At 33.1% G+C, this 17,878-nt stretch overlaps 1 protein-coding gene across 2 annotated transcripts; it reads left to right on the forward strand.

Moving 5' to 3' along the window:
- The first annotated feature begins 3,534 nt into the window (after positions 1–3,534).
- On the forward strand, positions 3,535–16,739 carry LOC120092725 (serine/threonine-protein kinase SRK2H-like). 2 transcript variants are annotated; one of them, XM_039050881.1, is made up of 10 exons: positions 3,539–3,795; positions 3,882–3,956; positions 4,080–4,181; positions 9,006–9,059; positions 9,168–9,260; positions 9,468–9,560; positions 9,653–9,733; positions 9,825–9,929; positions 10,005–10,103; positions 16,204–16,739. In XM_039050881.1, the coding sequence occupies exons 1-10, from the start codon at positions 3,676–3,678 to the stop codon at positions 16,513–16,515; spliced, it is 1,134 nt and encodes a 377-aa protein (XP_038906809.1). In that variant the 5' UTR covers positions 3,539–3,675; the 3' UTR covers positions 16,516–16,739. The 2 variants fall into 2 exon arrangements, with proteins under 2 accessions (XP_038906810.1, XP_038906809.1); XM_039050882.1 differs by lacking the exon at positions 9,006–9,059 and having other exon boundaries at positions 3,535–3,795.
- The last annotated feature ends 1,139 nt before the right edge of the window (positions 16,740–17,878 follow it).

Raw genomic sequence — 17,878 nt, forward strand, 5'->3', positions numbered from 1 at the left:
CACTCTCACATAAAAGAAAAAGAGAAAAATTTATTTTTTATTAATATTTTTCCAACACATAGATCACAAACAAGAAAGAGAAGAGTTCTCTTTGTGTATTTGGTCTTCTTCCCCAAACCTCTCTCCCACAAACATCTCCCTACCAAATGAAGAAGCGCACACATCCTTGATTTTGTCCTCAAAATAACAAGGAATCCAAGTGGTAGTGTTCCCTGTTTGTGACTTGTTTGTTCATGCGAGGTGTTCTTCAATTTGAGAGAGATCTTGCATTTGTGGTATTCTATTTCAAGGAGAGGAATTACGAGAAGAAAAGTCTTCAAGGCTTAGTTCTTCTCATCATATTCTCCCTAAAAGCATGCTATAATTTATAAATGTTTATTCCGTTCTTCTATAATTTCTCTGTTTTTTCGAATTTTTCAAATTGAATTATATTGGCATGCATGTTCACATACTTCCACTTGGAATTCCATTCATTCAATTACTTTAGGTCCATTATATCCCTCTACTAGCTCACAAATACAAACAATAATTTAAGTGTTGAAAATTTTGAAATATTCAAATTATAGTTTATGGGAATTTATTATATATGATACAATTAACTTAATATATGTGGATACATTATAATAGAAAGATAATTTGAATTAGATTCAAATATTAATTAGTATTAATTAAATTCATATTGAAACTATAGGTTAAAATTAATATTAATCCTATAAGTGATATGTGTTTTAAAATATTATTCAAATATACATAAGATATTTAATAAATATATTGACTAAATTTAGATTTAGTTAATAATTAATTTAATTAATTTACTCTCCTGCAGATAGAGTGGAATGGAGTAGGAGTGAGGAGAGTTTATTCCTCATACGTAAATATTACCTGTGATGTTCACCCTTGGATATAAAAAGGGGATCATAGGAGGAAAAACCGCCCTCTCTAATCTCTCTAGTATTCACTCAAAATTAGAATAGAGAAAAATTCCTTGCGAATTTTTTTCCTTTCCCCTAAAAAGGAAAAAACACAGAAAGTTCTTACAAGCTTCCTTGTTTCAAAGAAGATATCAATAGAAGACGTATTAGTCGGGTCTTGTTCGTGATTCTTGTGCATGTTGTTAATTTATACAAGGAAAAATACAATAAATCACGAAATCTAGAAAATTCTTCTGACGGTTAAGGAAAAAAAAATATTCTATAGATTTTTTTGTCTGTCACATAACAATATCACAGATAATATCACGACATGTCGCAAAGGACAAAAAAAATACTCTAGCAAATATGCATTACACATATCAACATTGGAATGAATCTCAAAGAAGAATTAGCACGATACGGAACATGCTACATAAACATGTTATTCAAGTTTTGTCTATCATAAATAAGTCAACCATACTCCAATAATAAACACCCTACAATCCTAACGCTCAAATCTACCTCTCTTATGCTCAATATCTACAAAATCATAGATTGAATACATTGAATTGCACAATGACCCTGAGTTAAATTTAGTAAGATGACACATTTTAGGTGCTATTAACTAACCTGGTCCTTTTCAATTAAGGAAAAACGAGTTCATATTTTTCTCAACCACCCTCAGCTCAACTGGTTAGAAATCCTTGTATGATTTTTTTTTTTTTGGTCCAAATACCTTTGTTTGAAGAAGAAGATAAATCGAAGGACGACGAGAATGTGTGCCAACAAGAGAAAGAAGAAGGCTCAAACATCAAATTTTTGGGGTGTATATATTTTTTTGCTTTTATCGAAGACTTTCTTACATTTTAGGTCATAATATGAACTTTTCACTTTAAAGATATTTGGAACCCAATGTGTGTGCTATATTTGATCTATTTAAATTTATAAAACATTACATAATATATCTTCTTTATTTTTATAAAATAAATTGAATTTATACCATGAAATATTATATTTCAATAGTTTTTTTATCTTTTTTTAAATATAATTTTGGATTTAAAAATTAACAATATTAGAGGTAGTTGCAAATTATATAAGAATCATACCCAAAATATTAACCAATATAGCACAATATAAAGTATTAGCAAATAGAATCTATCCATGATAAATTTTGCTATATTACAATTCTTTTAAAATATTTTTATATATTTAATTATTAACCTTAAAAGTGGTATCCAACCTAATCTCCACGTGGGAGAGACTTCAAATGTTGGACATTGGAAGATTGTTGGTAGTCATGTAAGGCATAAAACTAAAGTTCAATTTGAGGATGAAACATCCGAGGAAGAATATTCCTCAACAAACCATTTTAAACCCACGTGAAACCATTGGTCATGCCTCCATCAGAAATGTGCATGTGGATTACATTATTTATTTTTTCTATTATTTAATTCTTTGTGTAAATAGTGAAAACCCCTATTGGGGTTATTACTCTTTGTATAAAAGGAGGCTACCTCCACTGGTTGATTCAATGAAATAAGAAATTAATTTTCAATATTGCCAAAAAAAAAAAAAACCTTTTCAGAAATTACGGATTATAAAATCCAAAAATGGTTTTTTTAAGAAAAAGGAAAAAAAAAAATAGGGCCGATCTAAATTGTGAAGGAAAGCAACGCTAAAGTCACCATTTTTTTTTTTTCATAAATTTTGAGTGGACTGAAAAGTCGTCCCATGAGTTGACCCAACAACCCCGCGGATTCCTTTGTGAATGGAAACTTTTGGGGCTGGCGTTTTCGGAAAACATTAAAAAAAGAAAAAAAGAAAAAAACATTTTCAATTCAAATGCAAACAATGATACATAGATGAACCCGAAAAATAAAGACAAAAAATTATATATATATATGTATATATATAATCAAAGGTAAGTCGCATCGTCTATCCTCATCAAACGGCGTTTTTACAGATCCAAACACAAATAAGATATTTATTTATTATAATATTAATTTTCTTAAAAAACGTGTCAATGATTTTAAATTATAAAATTCATGGAAATATTTTTAAATATAATAAAATGTCATTGTCTATTACTGTATATTCAACAGACAAGACAATGATAAAATTATATTATATTTATAAATAAATTGACTCATTTTTTATATTTGAAAATAACCTAATAACAAAACAATGCTTCAAGCCTTAAAAGTGCGTAACAATATTTCTAAATAATTGTAAATATTACAAAATTTATGAGTTCTTGATGATGAAAATGAACTAATAATAACACTATGTGATCATTTTTTGTGAATTAATTTGGTAGGCTGGTTGTTGAAATTAAAAGTGAGAATTTAATAAAGAGCATAAGAGTAATATTTTCTATGCTTACATCATTTTCATCATCAAGGGTAAAAAAAAACTTGTTTTTAAAAAATATGTCAAAAATACAAAATCAAACTCCAAATAGGCCATTTTTGTCAATTTTTAAATACAAATACAATTATATATATATATATATATATATATATATATATATATATATATATATATAATGTTTTCTCAAATCTATTATAAAATCCCTAAATAGGCTTTTTAAAAAAATCTGTAAAAAAAAGGCTTTTTTAAAAAAAATAATAAAAAAATCCCAACGCAAAAACGCTTCCCAAATTATATTAAAAAGGAAAGAAGAGATTAGTTTGTTGACTTCAGATCAGATCCCCAAACCCTGTTAAGAGTTTCGAATTCTCCATTGCTATTGATTTTAGTTGAAATGGAGAAGTACGAAGTTCTTAAGGATTTGGGTGCTGGAAGTTTCGGTGTTGCTAAGCTTTGTAAGCATAAACAAACCAAAGAGCTTGTCGCCGTGAAGTTCATAGAACGTGGTCCTACGGTTCATTCTGTTTCTCCATTCAATTAATTCTTTCTTCTTTTGCCTTTGGATTCAACTTTCTTTCTCATATTGATTGGTATTTACAGATCGATGAGAATGTAGAAAGAGAGATTATAAACCATCGTTCGCTTCGCCATCCAAATATTGTTCGTTTCAAAGAGGCAAGTTTCCTTTTACCTTCAAAACTGATGGTGCTGTTACTTAAAAATGCATCAAATTTTAGATGAAGAAACCGAGAAAACCAAAGATGGATTTTGAAGTTGAAGATTATGTAAAATTTGCAGGTTATTTTAACCCCAACCCATTTGGCTTTGGTGATGGAATATGCTTCTGGGGGAGAACTTTTCGAAAGAGTTTGCAGTTGGGGTCGTTTTGGAGAAGATGAGGTCCATTATCTATCTACTCTCTCTCTTTGTCGTATACTATGAATTGCTAGCTTTATTCTTAGGAGTTTCCTTACCCATAAGGTTTCAACACTTTCAGCGTACACATTGAACTTCGTAGATATTATGTCAGTTGAGTTATGCTTCTATGTTCAAAATAATTATTAGTCCCCTATTATTACGCCCCTCATTTGGTAATTAAACCTATTAGCCCAATTTGATTCATCCGTATCATTCATTCCAACTAAAGTAGAAGTTTGGTATAAAATTGAACAAAAACTAAACGTAGAATGCAATTTTAGACATCAGTTGACTTTTTAGATCCAACTCAATTATTCGGGTTGTACATTTCTTCAACCTAAATAACCTTTATTAAAAAATGAACCCAACCCAAATATTTGGGTTGAGTGGGTTCGGGTTAATCATATCATTTGTTTAAAAAAAAATTCTAAAAAGAAGCACAACATAAATATATAAAAATCTTATTTAATTATTTTCATATATTGAATTAAAATTAACAACTCAATTTCAATTTACATAGTGAAAATTTGTTTTCTAAAGTATAAAGAAACTACTTTTAAGAGTTGTTGAAGAATAAATTATTAAAAAAATATTTGAATTAAATAAAATTAAAATCAATATATATAAATAATGTGTTATATGTAATAAAAAATATATATATTTTAAAGTTAATAATAAACTCGGGTTAGTTCGAGTTGGGAGTTAATTTGGGTTATATTAGGTGAACCCATGAACCAACTCAACCCATAAAATTTTCATTTATTTGAACCCAATCAAACCCAGATGAGTTGATAACCCAACCTAAACCACACAGGTTGGGTTGGATTGATGTCATCGGGTTTTTTGAACACCCCTAATTGAGTAGTTTCATCACTAATATCTTATTTACCTTTATTTATCTATTATATATTTTACTCTTAACTTTAAGGTAAATTACGAAAACCACTCTTAATTTATGAGTGTAGTAACAATTACATCCTTAAAATTTTAACCGTAAAAATTAAATCCTCGTTGAAAAGTATAAAAATTGTAGAAAAATTATAATAAAAAGCAAAATAAGAAAAAGTATTTGCCAATATAGTACAGATTAAAAATAATTACATATATAGTAAATGTTTACCAAACACTTTTAACTTTTTTTCAATTTTCAAATTTGCCTTTCTCTATTCCACTTCCTTTTCTTCCTTTTTCCCCCTTTTTCTTCTCCTTTCCCTGCCATGTTCTCTATTGTTTTTTTTTTCTTTTTTTTTTCCCTATTTCTTCTCCTCCCCTACCGTGTGTTCTCCATTATTTTTTATTTTACATTTGGGTTCAATTTTTTTTTTTTTTTGTTTTCTTTCATGGCTTACTTTTACTTTTTAATTTTTTTTCTTTCTTTATTTAATGGTTCATTTTGAATTTTTATCGAGTCTTTTTAAATATAAAAAAATATTTACAAATATTTACACTTTATAGTAAAAAGTTTCAAAAGAGCAAAGCACTTTTGAAACTTTTTTCTATAAAGTGTAAATATTTTTGGGTTTTTCTATTTATAAAAATTTTCCTTTTTATCTTTATTTTTTTTCATTGTTAATTTTTTCATTGCTTACTTTTACTTTTTAATTAAAATTTAATTAATCAAAAAAAGAATTGAGAAAACTAGGTTTCGAACTAAAGAATTGAAATGAACTATTTTTCTCAAAATTTTAAATTTGAGGTCTTTTTTAGAAACGAAATGAGACATGGGAACGTTACAAACAGGCCCTTTCTTTTGTAGGACTCTAAAAATATGAAATTGAACAAGAATGAATTTCTATCATTGATGGCTTGTGATATCAGTAATAGACTTAGTCTATCGGTGATAGGGTTCCTATCACGACAAACTACGTGAATCATTGATATAATTTAGGCAGATATCCATAATATCAGTGTATCAGTGATATCAATGATAAAACTTGGATAGATATCAATCATATTCATATATTAGTGATGTCGAACTTAGGTAGATATCAGTGAAAAAAGTTTATTAGTGATAAAAGTCTGTCACTAATAATCATGATAGTAGTTTCTCGATAATAACCACTGATAGTTTTGAGTGTTAATCTCTCAAAGTTAAAAGCCACTTATAAAAGTCTATCATTGATAGCCATCTTAGTGTGAAGTTAATTAATAAAGTTGAATCTTGACTAAAGTGTAAGTGGGATACCTAGAAGTTATCATTAATAGTATATTATCATTGTCAGAAACTATCAACAATAGCATATTATTTGATGGTAAAAAAGAATGACAAAAGGTATATTCAAAACATCTTGAAAAGCTATAACAAAAGTTGAGAAGCCCAGTGTTGGCATTTTATGAACAACCTTTTACGTTCAAAACATCTTGAAAACCTATAACAATGCATGCTTTAAATTTAACTAAGAAACTCTTTTCGAACGCATGAAATAGAGAAATACCTTTTAATGCATGTTTAAACCTTTTCAATAAAGCATTGCATGAACTTAATTAAACACATGATCGCACATGATAAAACAATCATCAAACCTGTACCCCAACCTCTCTAGGGGTGGATCAACTCAACACACCCAGCACTGAATTGGAACCAACTCAACATATTCAGTCTTTGCTAATGCGAAACCAACTCAATGCATATCAGTTGCCTTATGTGCATGCAGAACTCTGTCCTAGTGCTAGATCAAAAGGTTTGAAAACCTCTTTCTCAAACCATCATTTTTCAGAATATCGCATGAAAAAACAAACAAAAGTTTGTATTTAAATCCATAACTCAAAGCATGATGATAAAAACATATTTATCAATATAAACTTGAGAACAACCTTTAATAGTTCATAAACATGATTTTTTTCATCAAATATTTTTAAAACATTACTAAAATAAGATTTTTTCTTAGAAAGGGTCGCTGATAGTTAATCGAAAAGGATTTCTGTTTTTCCAAGCCTTCCCAACTTCATATTTTCTTCTTAGATCCTCGATTTTCTCTAAGCTCCAACTTGTCCTGAATTTATCTAAATTTGGCTTAGAATCCAAGATTAGGGCTAAAAATAATCTTATAATACCTAAATAACGGATGTAAAACTAGGCTTTCGTTAATCAATAGTAAATGGGTTCTCCCTCTTGGTATTTATAGGCTTTTACCAAGCATCCTTGTCACCCCTAGCTCACCTCTTTGTTTGACACCTCCTACTAAAATTTTGTCTAAGTATCAACTCCTAAAGCATTCTCACCTCAGAGTTAGCCACCTCAATTGCATGCATCAAACTGTCGGCTTCTAGTCTTTCTTCACCTCATTGTTCGCCACCTTCTCCTATACTCAACCAACTTTTCTTCTCCTTTCGCCACCTCCTACTTCCAACTCCAACCTTCTGGCTTCACCTTCACCAGACATCCAACATACTTGTGTTGGATACATGGACCACACCATGCGCCCAACTTATTCTCCTTTTTTCCTTCCATTGGTTTTTGGTCTCCTTCTCATAGCATGGTTCTCCCCTTAATTATTTTCCCAAGTGTTCATGCTCACTCACCCTTCTTACTTTCCAAGTATGTGTCCAAACATAGTTCTCCTATGCTTCCAAGATGTCTTCTATGCGTCCAAGGTATAGCAAGCTAACTCCTTGAGGTGAGCATCCAAGATGACCTTCCATTCTCTTGTTTAGTATTAATATCTAGTGTCACACCTCAAAGCATGCGTCCAACCTCCCATCCTTCTCCTAGTATGCGCCAAATGCTTTCATTTTTCTCAAAGCATGCTTCCAAAAAGTCTTCATAGGGTTGCTTCATGCATCTCTTCTAAAAGTAGTTGTTTCATACTTTTTTTATGCTTCTCATGTGCCCAAGATAATGTCTAAATAATCTTCTAGGCATCCAAAATACCCTTCCATGAGTTCACCTTAGTTCCCCTAAGGATTTACTCAGCTTGATGAGTTCAATTTATTTATGTGTTGTCCAACACTTGACCAAATTATTCATCCTAGTCAACCGTGCGCCCAAAATCTCCTACTATGCATCCAAAACACTAATTATGCATCCAACCCTATGTCCTATGCATCTTCATCTATGTATCCAACACACGTCTCTTGAGGTCATGTTCCCAAAGTCATCCACCATGCAGTCCAAAATAATGACCTGTGCATCCAACTTAACCTTAGCCATCCAGATTGGTCCAACAATGTGTCGAGTGGTCTTTTCCTTGACCAAAACTCGTGTCCAATGCTTCCAAGAAGTAACATAAGTTCCCTTGATAAGTATTTCCTTCGTCTACAAGGTTTGAGCTTTACTCACTTCAACTACGCTTCCAATCTTGGGATGATGAGTTCAATTTTCTCAACTACGCTTCCAACTTTAGGATGGTGAGTTGAACCTTCTCAACTACGCTTACTCCTCATTTTCTTTTAGTTCAATGAATGCCCTTCTCCTATAAGCTTTTCTAGGTTCAAAGCATAGTTTGGTCACTTAGCCAAAATTCCGACTTCAACCTACTATGCTTCCAACTTGTTCATTCCAACCTTTTCCTCCTGAAACTTGATGAAACTTTTCTCCTTCTCTTGTAGTCCAATGCATACTTCACTCCTAAGTTCAACAACAGGGTTCCAACACTTAGAAAATTTTCAATTCTTTTATTTGAAAAATATGAAAATTGTGGTAAAAAATTAAGAGAAAACAAACACAAATTAAAAAAAAAAAAAAAAAAAAATTAAATTTGGGTGTCAAAGCATTGTTAAGAATTATTGGTGGGCCTAACACCCAAAGAGAAGATTTGGTAGGTTTGTGAGATTGTTTAAGTACCCTTTTGATCTTATTTGTTACAGGCAAGGTATTTCTTCCAGCAACTGATTTCTGGAGTCAATTATATTCATTCAATGGTAGGATTAAAAAACATATATACTACTACGCCTCATATAGTTTGTTGTTTAAAGTTGTTATATCACTTTTTTTTTTTCTTTTTTTGACAAAAAGTATGCTTTATGCAGCAAATATGTCATAGAGATTTGAAGCTAGACAATATCCTTTTAGATGGAAAGAAATCCCCGCGCTTGAAGATATGTGATTTTGGCTACTCGAAGGTCTTTAAATATATGAGAATTTTATCGATTTGCTCATTTCAAATAAACGTGTTCTTATACTCTTCTATTTTAAGTTTGTTATGACTAACCATCCTTATTGTATTCAAAGCCAAAAATGAATGTTTGTTCTGCAACATACTAAGCCTTATATGTCTTCTTGTCTAAAAACGTTATACCATATTTTGTTTGACACAATGTTTTATGCAGCAAATATGTCATAGAGATTTGATGCTAGACAATATCGTTTTAGATGGAAGCCCAACCCCGCAATTCAAGCACAGTAATATTGGCTTCTCCAAGGTCTTTGAATAAGAGAATTTTATTAATTTGCTTATTTGAAATGAATATGTTCTTATACTTGTGCTTTTCTATTGTGCATTTGTCGTGAGTAGCATTCAAAACCAAAGACAAATGTTGGTTCTGCAACATACGCAGCACCAGAGGTTATATCTCACGGACATTATGATGGAAAGGTGGTCATGCACTCTAAAAACAATTCAAACATAGGTTCTCTTAATTCAAACTCTGAAATGGTTTATAGTCTTCTTTTCCATTGTGTTGTAGATGGCAGATGTATGGTCTTGTGGAGTTACTCTCTATGTTATGTTGGTCGCTGCATATCCTTTTGAAGATGAAAATAATACTAAAAACGTCCAGAAAACTATTAAGGTCTATTAGTTCTCCTGTTGTATACTAATTTCAATAAAGTTATAATTTTTCTTACTATATTTTGTTCTTTTGCAGCGAAAAATGTCTGGACGCTACAAAATACCAGACCATGTTCGCATATCTCGAGATTGTCAACACTTACTCTCTTGCATGTTTGTCCCAAATCCCTCTAAGGTATTTTTCTGTGTCAAACTAATATGCTTTTTCTTATTTCATATACAATTTGTTTTCTTCGGTTTGTTTGATATTGTCACGAAATTGACAATTAAAGAACACAAAAAGGAACGTAGAGAAGAGAAGATCGATACACAGATATAGGTGGTTCACTAACTATCAACCGTAAAACAGTTACATTCTGTTTATTAGTTACAACAATTTATTTGTTACATTCTGTTATAACAATTTATTTGTTACAACAGTTATGATTTTGTTTGAGTTTGTTTGTATTTTCCAGCTGTTAGTTAGTTAAGCAAACTAACAAGTTCTTCTATAAAAAGAACTTGAAGTATGTAAATACAATAAGTGAAAGTAATAAGAAAGTATTTCCACATACCTTTTCTCTCCATTTGTTATGGTATTAGAGCATTTCCGCAAGAGAGAAAATTAAAAACCCACCCGAACGTCATTATCCTCGTGCAGTCCTATCATGACGACATCAGAGAGTTCAACGTCCGGCAACTCTTCGGAACTCGACGCCCAAATGAATCCCTTCATCCTTCATCATTCAATCATCCCAACCACCAATCTGGTATCTACACCACTTGCAGGATCAAGCAACTACTCTTCATGGAGCAGAGCAATGAGACTTGCATTATCAGGGAAGAACCAGATTGGTTTTATTACTGGAACGATTGAAAAATATCAGAAGGAAGCTTACAATCAGCATGGAGATGTAATAATGATGTGATAACCTCATGGATTATCAACTCAGTCTCAAAAGAAATTGCTGCCAGCTTAGTTTACAGGGGAAGCGTCAAAGAGATATGGGATGAATTAAAAGAAAGGTACTGTCAGTCCAATGGGCCACATATATACCAATTGAGAAAGGATCTTGTAACTACTACTCAAGGAAACCTTTCAGTGAAAGTATATTACACAAAAATCACTACGATATGGCACGAACTTGTTGAATACAGACCAACGGATGAATGTACTTGTCAAGGGTCAAAGAAGATGATAGAATTCTTGAATGCAGAATTTGTAATGACATTCCTTATGGGCTTAAACGAGTCATATGCACAAATCAGAGCACAAATTCTATTGATCGACCCTTTGCCAACAATAAATAAGGTTATATTTCTCCCTTTATCATCCAAGAGAAAAGGCAAGATCCATTGGTATCCACACCTTATCAATTTGAAACGTATATACTCTAATGGCTAATGCTAAGAAAAGTGGTTTACATCTGAGGAATCTAAGAAGAAAGATACATACAGCCAGTTTGCACTAACTGTGGTATATGAGGTCAATTATTTCTGACAAAATGTTATTAGACTACATGTTTCTACAGGGCATTGACTAGCAAATATTACCAATTCAGTCCATCAACAAATGCCGCTCAGTAACTTCTATGCAAAGTAGTTAATGAAAAAGCAACCCTATTAGAAGCTCCTAAACGAGCAATCAGTCTTGCCTTCTTTGCCAGCTCTTGAATGCAATATGAACAATACTCACAGCTCTTGAAACATGCCTGCAAACACACTTGAATACTCGAACCAAATATTGATGAGATCCCTCAAGACAGATACTTACCCAACATAGCCAGGGTACACGTGTCTCTCTCTGACTTCACTTCATCCTTATTCTTGTTGGATCAGTTATGATTCTGGAGCCTTCTTCTATATTATATGCCATGATAAATCTATGTTTTAAAGAAACTAACACAGCACTCAAAATATGTCATTATCTACCAAACTAAGCTCGTTTGAATGGTGAGTATGTAGAGACATTCAATAGCTAAAACAGTGTAGTGAAAGCTTCTATTACATTCCTGATTTCAAATACACACTGCTCTACGAACGTTGCGCTTACTTGAAGATGGAGAATCTATTTTATCTTACTTTAACAGTAGACTAGTTTAATTCTTATCAAGTCCATTTCAGGCAACGTGATGAACGAGAGCTGAACTAATCAGGACTAACTTACCAAAGTATACATGATGAAAAGAATAAAGACTGCCCATTTGAATCTGCTATGCCCAGGAAAAATGCCCGTGTTTGGACACATTACCTGCAACCCTACTGACATAATCGTGATCCCTCCGTACTATTTGTAGAATTAAAAGAATTGTCAAAGTTATTAGAGATTCTTGATTTCTCAATTGTAAACAATTCTGTCACATATTGTCCTTTAGCTATAAACAGAAGCGTTTTTCTATTTTCTCTGTTCCTTAAATAATGTTTGCCTGAGAATATTTCGAACTTAGTGTTACTATGATTATGGGGTTTTCCCCTTTTTAAAACGTGAACATGCAAGGTTCACACTTATTTTTGCCTACCATGTGTGATGTATAAATCAAGGTTTTACACAGGTATACATCTACTTGGAAAATAAGAATGTGACAATTGCTAAGGATCGATTCCGCGTTTCTTCAAAACTTTGTTGAGACTTCAACTTCTTAAGACAAATTTCAAAGTTGTATTCGTTCTGAATAATGCTTTACTGGACATTCAAAATTTCGATGAACTTTTTTGCCAAACTAGGAACTTACTTCATCAGTTCTCCTGGTGCAGTATACTCCTCAACATAATTCAGTGGTTTGAAAGGAAACAATCAACACCTCCTCAACGTTTGGCAAAAGCCCTCGCAATTTTTCAGTCCAGTATTAGTTCCTTCTCACTTTTTGGGAGAATGCGTCCTCACTTGCAGTTATGCTTAATCAACAGAACACCTATGGTTTTACTATCCAACAACACTCCCTATATGCAGTTCTGTTAACAACAACTATATGGACATATGGCTTCATAAAGACAGTTCTGATGCCTTGCCTATGCTTCCTATACTCTAACACGCATCAACAGCGTCTTAATTCGATGCCAAGGAGCAAGACCATGCTGTCTTCATGGGATATCCTAATCAGGTATATAAGGGCTTTAAGCTATATTGATATGAGACTAAAATGACAATTTTTTATACTCCAGGAGATTTTTATTTCTTTGAAGAAACGTCTCCACATCCTAGTCTGTCATAAGAGGACCAACAAGCCCATTTTCACAGTTGATATTTATTTGATCAGCTTCGTATACCTAAGCTGCCACTTATGTTGATCGCACTTTGAAAACACAAAGGTAAGATTACTTAGAAAAATCTTGTTGTATAAGTATAACCTGAGTTGTGTAGATTAATCTCTGTTTATGTAGAAGGAATTAACCACGAAGGGTAATTTGATAGATTTCATAACCTATCAATATTGAAACTACAGAAGAGAAACCAATAAAATACCAACCCAAAAAACAAAACACATTCGCCACAGCCCCCAAGGTAAGATCATCGAGGAGCAGCAGTTACCCACCCTGCCTGAGCTGAAAGGCTTTCTTCACTGTAACCTCACATCCCCATAGAAAATCACCCTTCCTCTTCACAAATACCTTCTCATATTAATACTTACAACCAAATCCAGTAGACATACATCTTAATGGTCAATTCCATCGTGGGATATGACCCACCTGATTACCACCATAAATAGCTCGGATACCACACCAGATTTGTGGAAGGAAGGCTTTATTGGCAGAGGAAATTAGAAGCCATGGAATGTATATCTCAAATACATGGTACTTATTGTCGTACGTACTTTCCAAAGAATCAATCAATACGCGTAAAGCACAGTAAAATGAGGTATTACAGAAGTTCAAAGTACAAAACAAGATGGAACAATTGGGAGGAGTATAACCGCGGAGACTTGTAGCAAAGGCATATACAGATCTCAACAAAGCATAGTGAGAATGTTTCTCAAATCACCTAAATCTGCCATCCCTGTCGCCAAAATTGTCACTGGTTAAAGTCTTTCTGTCGGCCTCCTTTTTGTTGCATCCCTTTTACCAATTGAAGTCACTCACTCCAAAGATAGGAGCATCAATAATGGCACTTCCTTAAATTGGGTGATTATAGTTTGAAGAAGTGAAGTATGTCTTTGACCATTGGGTATCAAACCTCACAAATGAGTACTCGGAAAGGTGAGGAAAGCTAGGCGCTGCAAACTTAACAAAATCTATTGAAATATAGCACTGAAACGCATTAGAGCCTCGAGACAATGGGTTTACTCAAAAACGTTTTACGTATCTTTGTTTATCTTTGCAGGAATATCCATGGCTTTCATCATTATCCATAGCGTTTCTGATCTTATTCTCTTTTGCCCATAGGGAGGACATGGACATGATTGTAGCATGTTGTTGGTATATGTAGATATTGACATATTACTAACTGGACCATACCAACTCAAATTGAATCATGACTCAGTCAATAGGAAAAGTCACATCAAAGGATAATATCATAAACATCAAGGGATTTTAATAAGCAACGCGAAATATTTTCTTGGGATAGAATTATCCAATATTTTAGGTGATCTTCATACAAAGGTTTGATCATGATTTCTCAAAGAACAAATCATTGCATCTCCAAAAATTTACCCTCGCAAGGATAACGGAATATTTCTTGAAGCTAACACACCAGCTTCATAACTCCGTGTTGGATTTGTTTCCCTATATTTGATAGACGTATCAAAGAATGAACGGAGAGCCTTCTAAAGGCTAGATGACATACATATGTTATAGGAGACTGTATTGGGTCAGGGCTTTATTTATATCTTCAAATATTCTCCCCCGTGCCAGAACATATGTGCTTTGTCTGTCTTTGTGTGCATCTTCGGTCTAAGCCCGAAGGTGTATCAGTTCTCACAGCCCCAGTAAAGCTCACTTATAATGATGAAACACGCAACCTCATCACTTACTCAGACTAAACGTGTCTCCTGGACAAGGCTTTTAATCAGCCCTACACTTCGCTTTCAATTTAAAGCCATTTTGTGGATGCTGATTGGGATCATGTCCTGATACTAGAAGATCTCCATTACTGGTTTTGACCATCAGTTCCTAGGGGCATCTATCATGATCATGAAATCAAGTGAAACAAGCCCACCGTTTCTAGTCTTCATGCAGAAGCGGGAGTACAGGGCACGTAGCTCAGTTACTAGTGAATTAATGTGGATCTCTCAACTCTCAAAGGATCTCAGGTTAAGTCCTATGCCCAACTACTGATATTCTGTGGACAATGCAAGCTGCTATTGCCATTGCCTCTTAACAATGTTTCATGAGAGGACAAAACACATTAGAAATTGATTGTCATTTGTTCTGGCGACAGATAGCTGAAGTGAGGTTCTTAAGGTTTCTCCCTATCCAATTCTAGTCAGAACAACTCGCAGGACATGTTCACTAAAGCATTGCCTAACATCCGTTTTGTCCTAAGACTAGTATCCAAGTTTTGGGCATCATTGCATTCATCATCCCACTTGAGGGGGAGTATCAACAGTAAAACAGTTACATTCTGTTTATTAGTTACAATAATTTATTTATTACATTCTGTTATAACAATTTATTTGTTACAACAGTTATGATTCTGTTTGAGTTTGTTTGTATTTTCCAGCTGTTAGTTAGTCAAACAAACTAACAAGTTCTTCTATAAAAGGAACTTGAAGTATGTAAATACAACAAGTGAAAGTAATAAGAAAGTATTTCCACATACCTTTTCTCTCCATTTGTTACTAACGGTGTGTTAGCTACGTCCACGGGCAGAGGAAGAACAATATTATTAGGGAGAATGTTTTCAGAAAATTACATCAAACGGCGTCTCTAGGGTTATAGAGTTTATATAGCACACTACTCTAAATCCTAAGGTCATAATCGTAAATAACTACAAATAAATAAATATATTAAATACGAATTCTGAATAGGTTTCGAAGCGCCAACAAATAAATTCAAGGCATTCCAACAGATATTCTGAATAGAAACTTCTAAAATGGTAAAATGGTAGTGTAGGGTCTTCTTGATAGACCCTACCACATGCAAATCTACTGAAATTTAATGCCAACATATAAAATTATATTCACTTTCATCTTATACCACAGTAAAAAAAATAAAAGCCTATAGTATGAAAAAACTTTAGTTTATAAAACGTAGTGAAGTCACCTCCTTTATTTCCAACTTTTACCTTGTTCAATAAGATGTTGGGTTATACAGCTTCTCTTCAATATAATTCTTACATTTTTGACATAATACAACAACAGAGAATTTCAATAAAAGAGATCATGAGTCACCCCTGGTTTTTGAAGAACTTGCAATGGGAACTGACAGAACCAGCCCAAGCAATCTACTACAAGAAGGATAATCCAACCTTCTCTCATCAAAGTGTGGAAGAAATCATGAAGATCGTGGGGGAGGCAAGAAAGCGGCTGCGTGCATCATCGAAAATCAACATGGGTTACAGATCAGAAACTGAAGAGGATTACGAGACAGGGCTAGAAGAAGATTACGATTCATGGGAAGAAGAAGAGAATTACGAGACAGGGTTGGAAGAAGATGAAGATGAGTACCTATGAAATGATGGTGAAAGAAATTCATAAAGGATAAAATACTTGGTACTAAATAATCATGGTTCTCCTATAATTATAAGCACATACAATATAATATTATCAACAGACTTTTACGTTCTAAATATGTTCATATATTGTTAGTTGATGGTCGTGGAGTCTAAGCTACAAATTATTTCTCTATTGTCACTTGTTATTATATTACTAAATATAATACAATGTAGTTGAACTTATTTTTGTGTTTCTTTAGCTGTTTATATTCTTGTAATGCTTTATAAAAGCAAAGTGCATTATGGTGGAGGATGTTTATATTTTTGTAATGCTTTATAAAAGCAAAGCAAAGTGCAAAGTGAATTTATTTTTATGCGCTTATTTGCTTGTAAGATGACAGTTGGTTCAAAATTTAGAGAAGTTTGGATGAAACTTATGTCAGTTTAAAGGAAGTTTGGGTTAAACTCAGATTTCTCTCTGTCTCTGAATCTAATGAATGTTTTACCAATACTCTTCACCAGATAAGTTTTTTAACTGCCATAACAGTCTTTAACCATTTCTTGTTTTCTTTTTTACTATTGATTACAAATAGTCAATTTTGCTTTTAACTTCAATGCTTCAAGTGGTTACTGGCAGTTGGAATTTGATCATTCTTTACAAAATCCTCACCTTGTTCAAATAACTCAGCTGCTACCTCTTCTAACGATGGTTCAGTAATCAGCAATATTGAGAAATTTCAAGCATTGCTCAAATTTTGTACGTGTATAACTTTTGTGAGAAAGTCGGCTACAATTTCCTCTATTTTAACTTTCTGAAGGCTGTTAATTTTCTTTTCAATAATGTCTCCGCTGAAATGAAGCTTCACATCCACATGTTTAGTTCTTTCATATGTTTGGTTACTTTTAGCTAAATGAATTGCACTTAGGTTGTCACAAAAAATATTTAAATCTTTCTATCTAATTCCCATTTCTTCAATTAGACCATGCTGAAGGAAATCGATCACGATGATTTCCATGAGCAGCGGAAAAGATCATTTCAAATTACAATCATGTATGAACATTACAATTATAGTCATAAACACAAACATACGGTTATGCATTCAATACAGAAATTACAACATGAAACTACAAATGATCAAGAAGAAATCTCTACACACATTTGTAGACTTGTCTCCATGCCCCTTGATCACGAATGCCCGAACACAGCAACCTCGAACGCTCGAACAACACGACCGCTACATAGCACGAACATTGTGCATTCGTCCTCTGCGATCGCCTCGATCACGAACACCCCAGCAACAAGAATGGCCTCCACAGAACCTCGACGGCGTCGAGTTGAGTATGACACTACCAAGAAGGCTACCTTAGTATTCTCGGTGTGA

Source organism: Benincasa hispida, chromosome 12 (assembly GCF_009727055.1).
Source record: "Benincasa hispida cultivar B227 chromosome 12, ASM972705v1, whole genome shotgun sequence".
NCBI classification, from domain to species: Eukaryota; Viridiplantae; Streptophyta; class Magnoliopsida; order Cucurbitales; family Cucurbitaceae; genus Benincasa; species Benincasa hispida.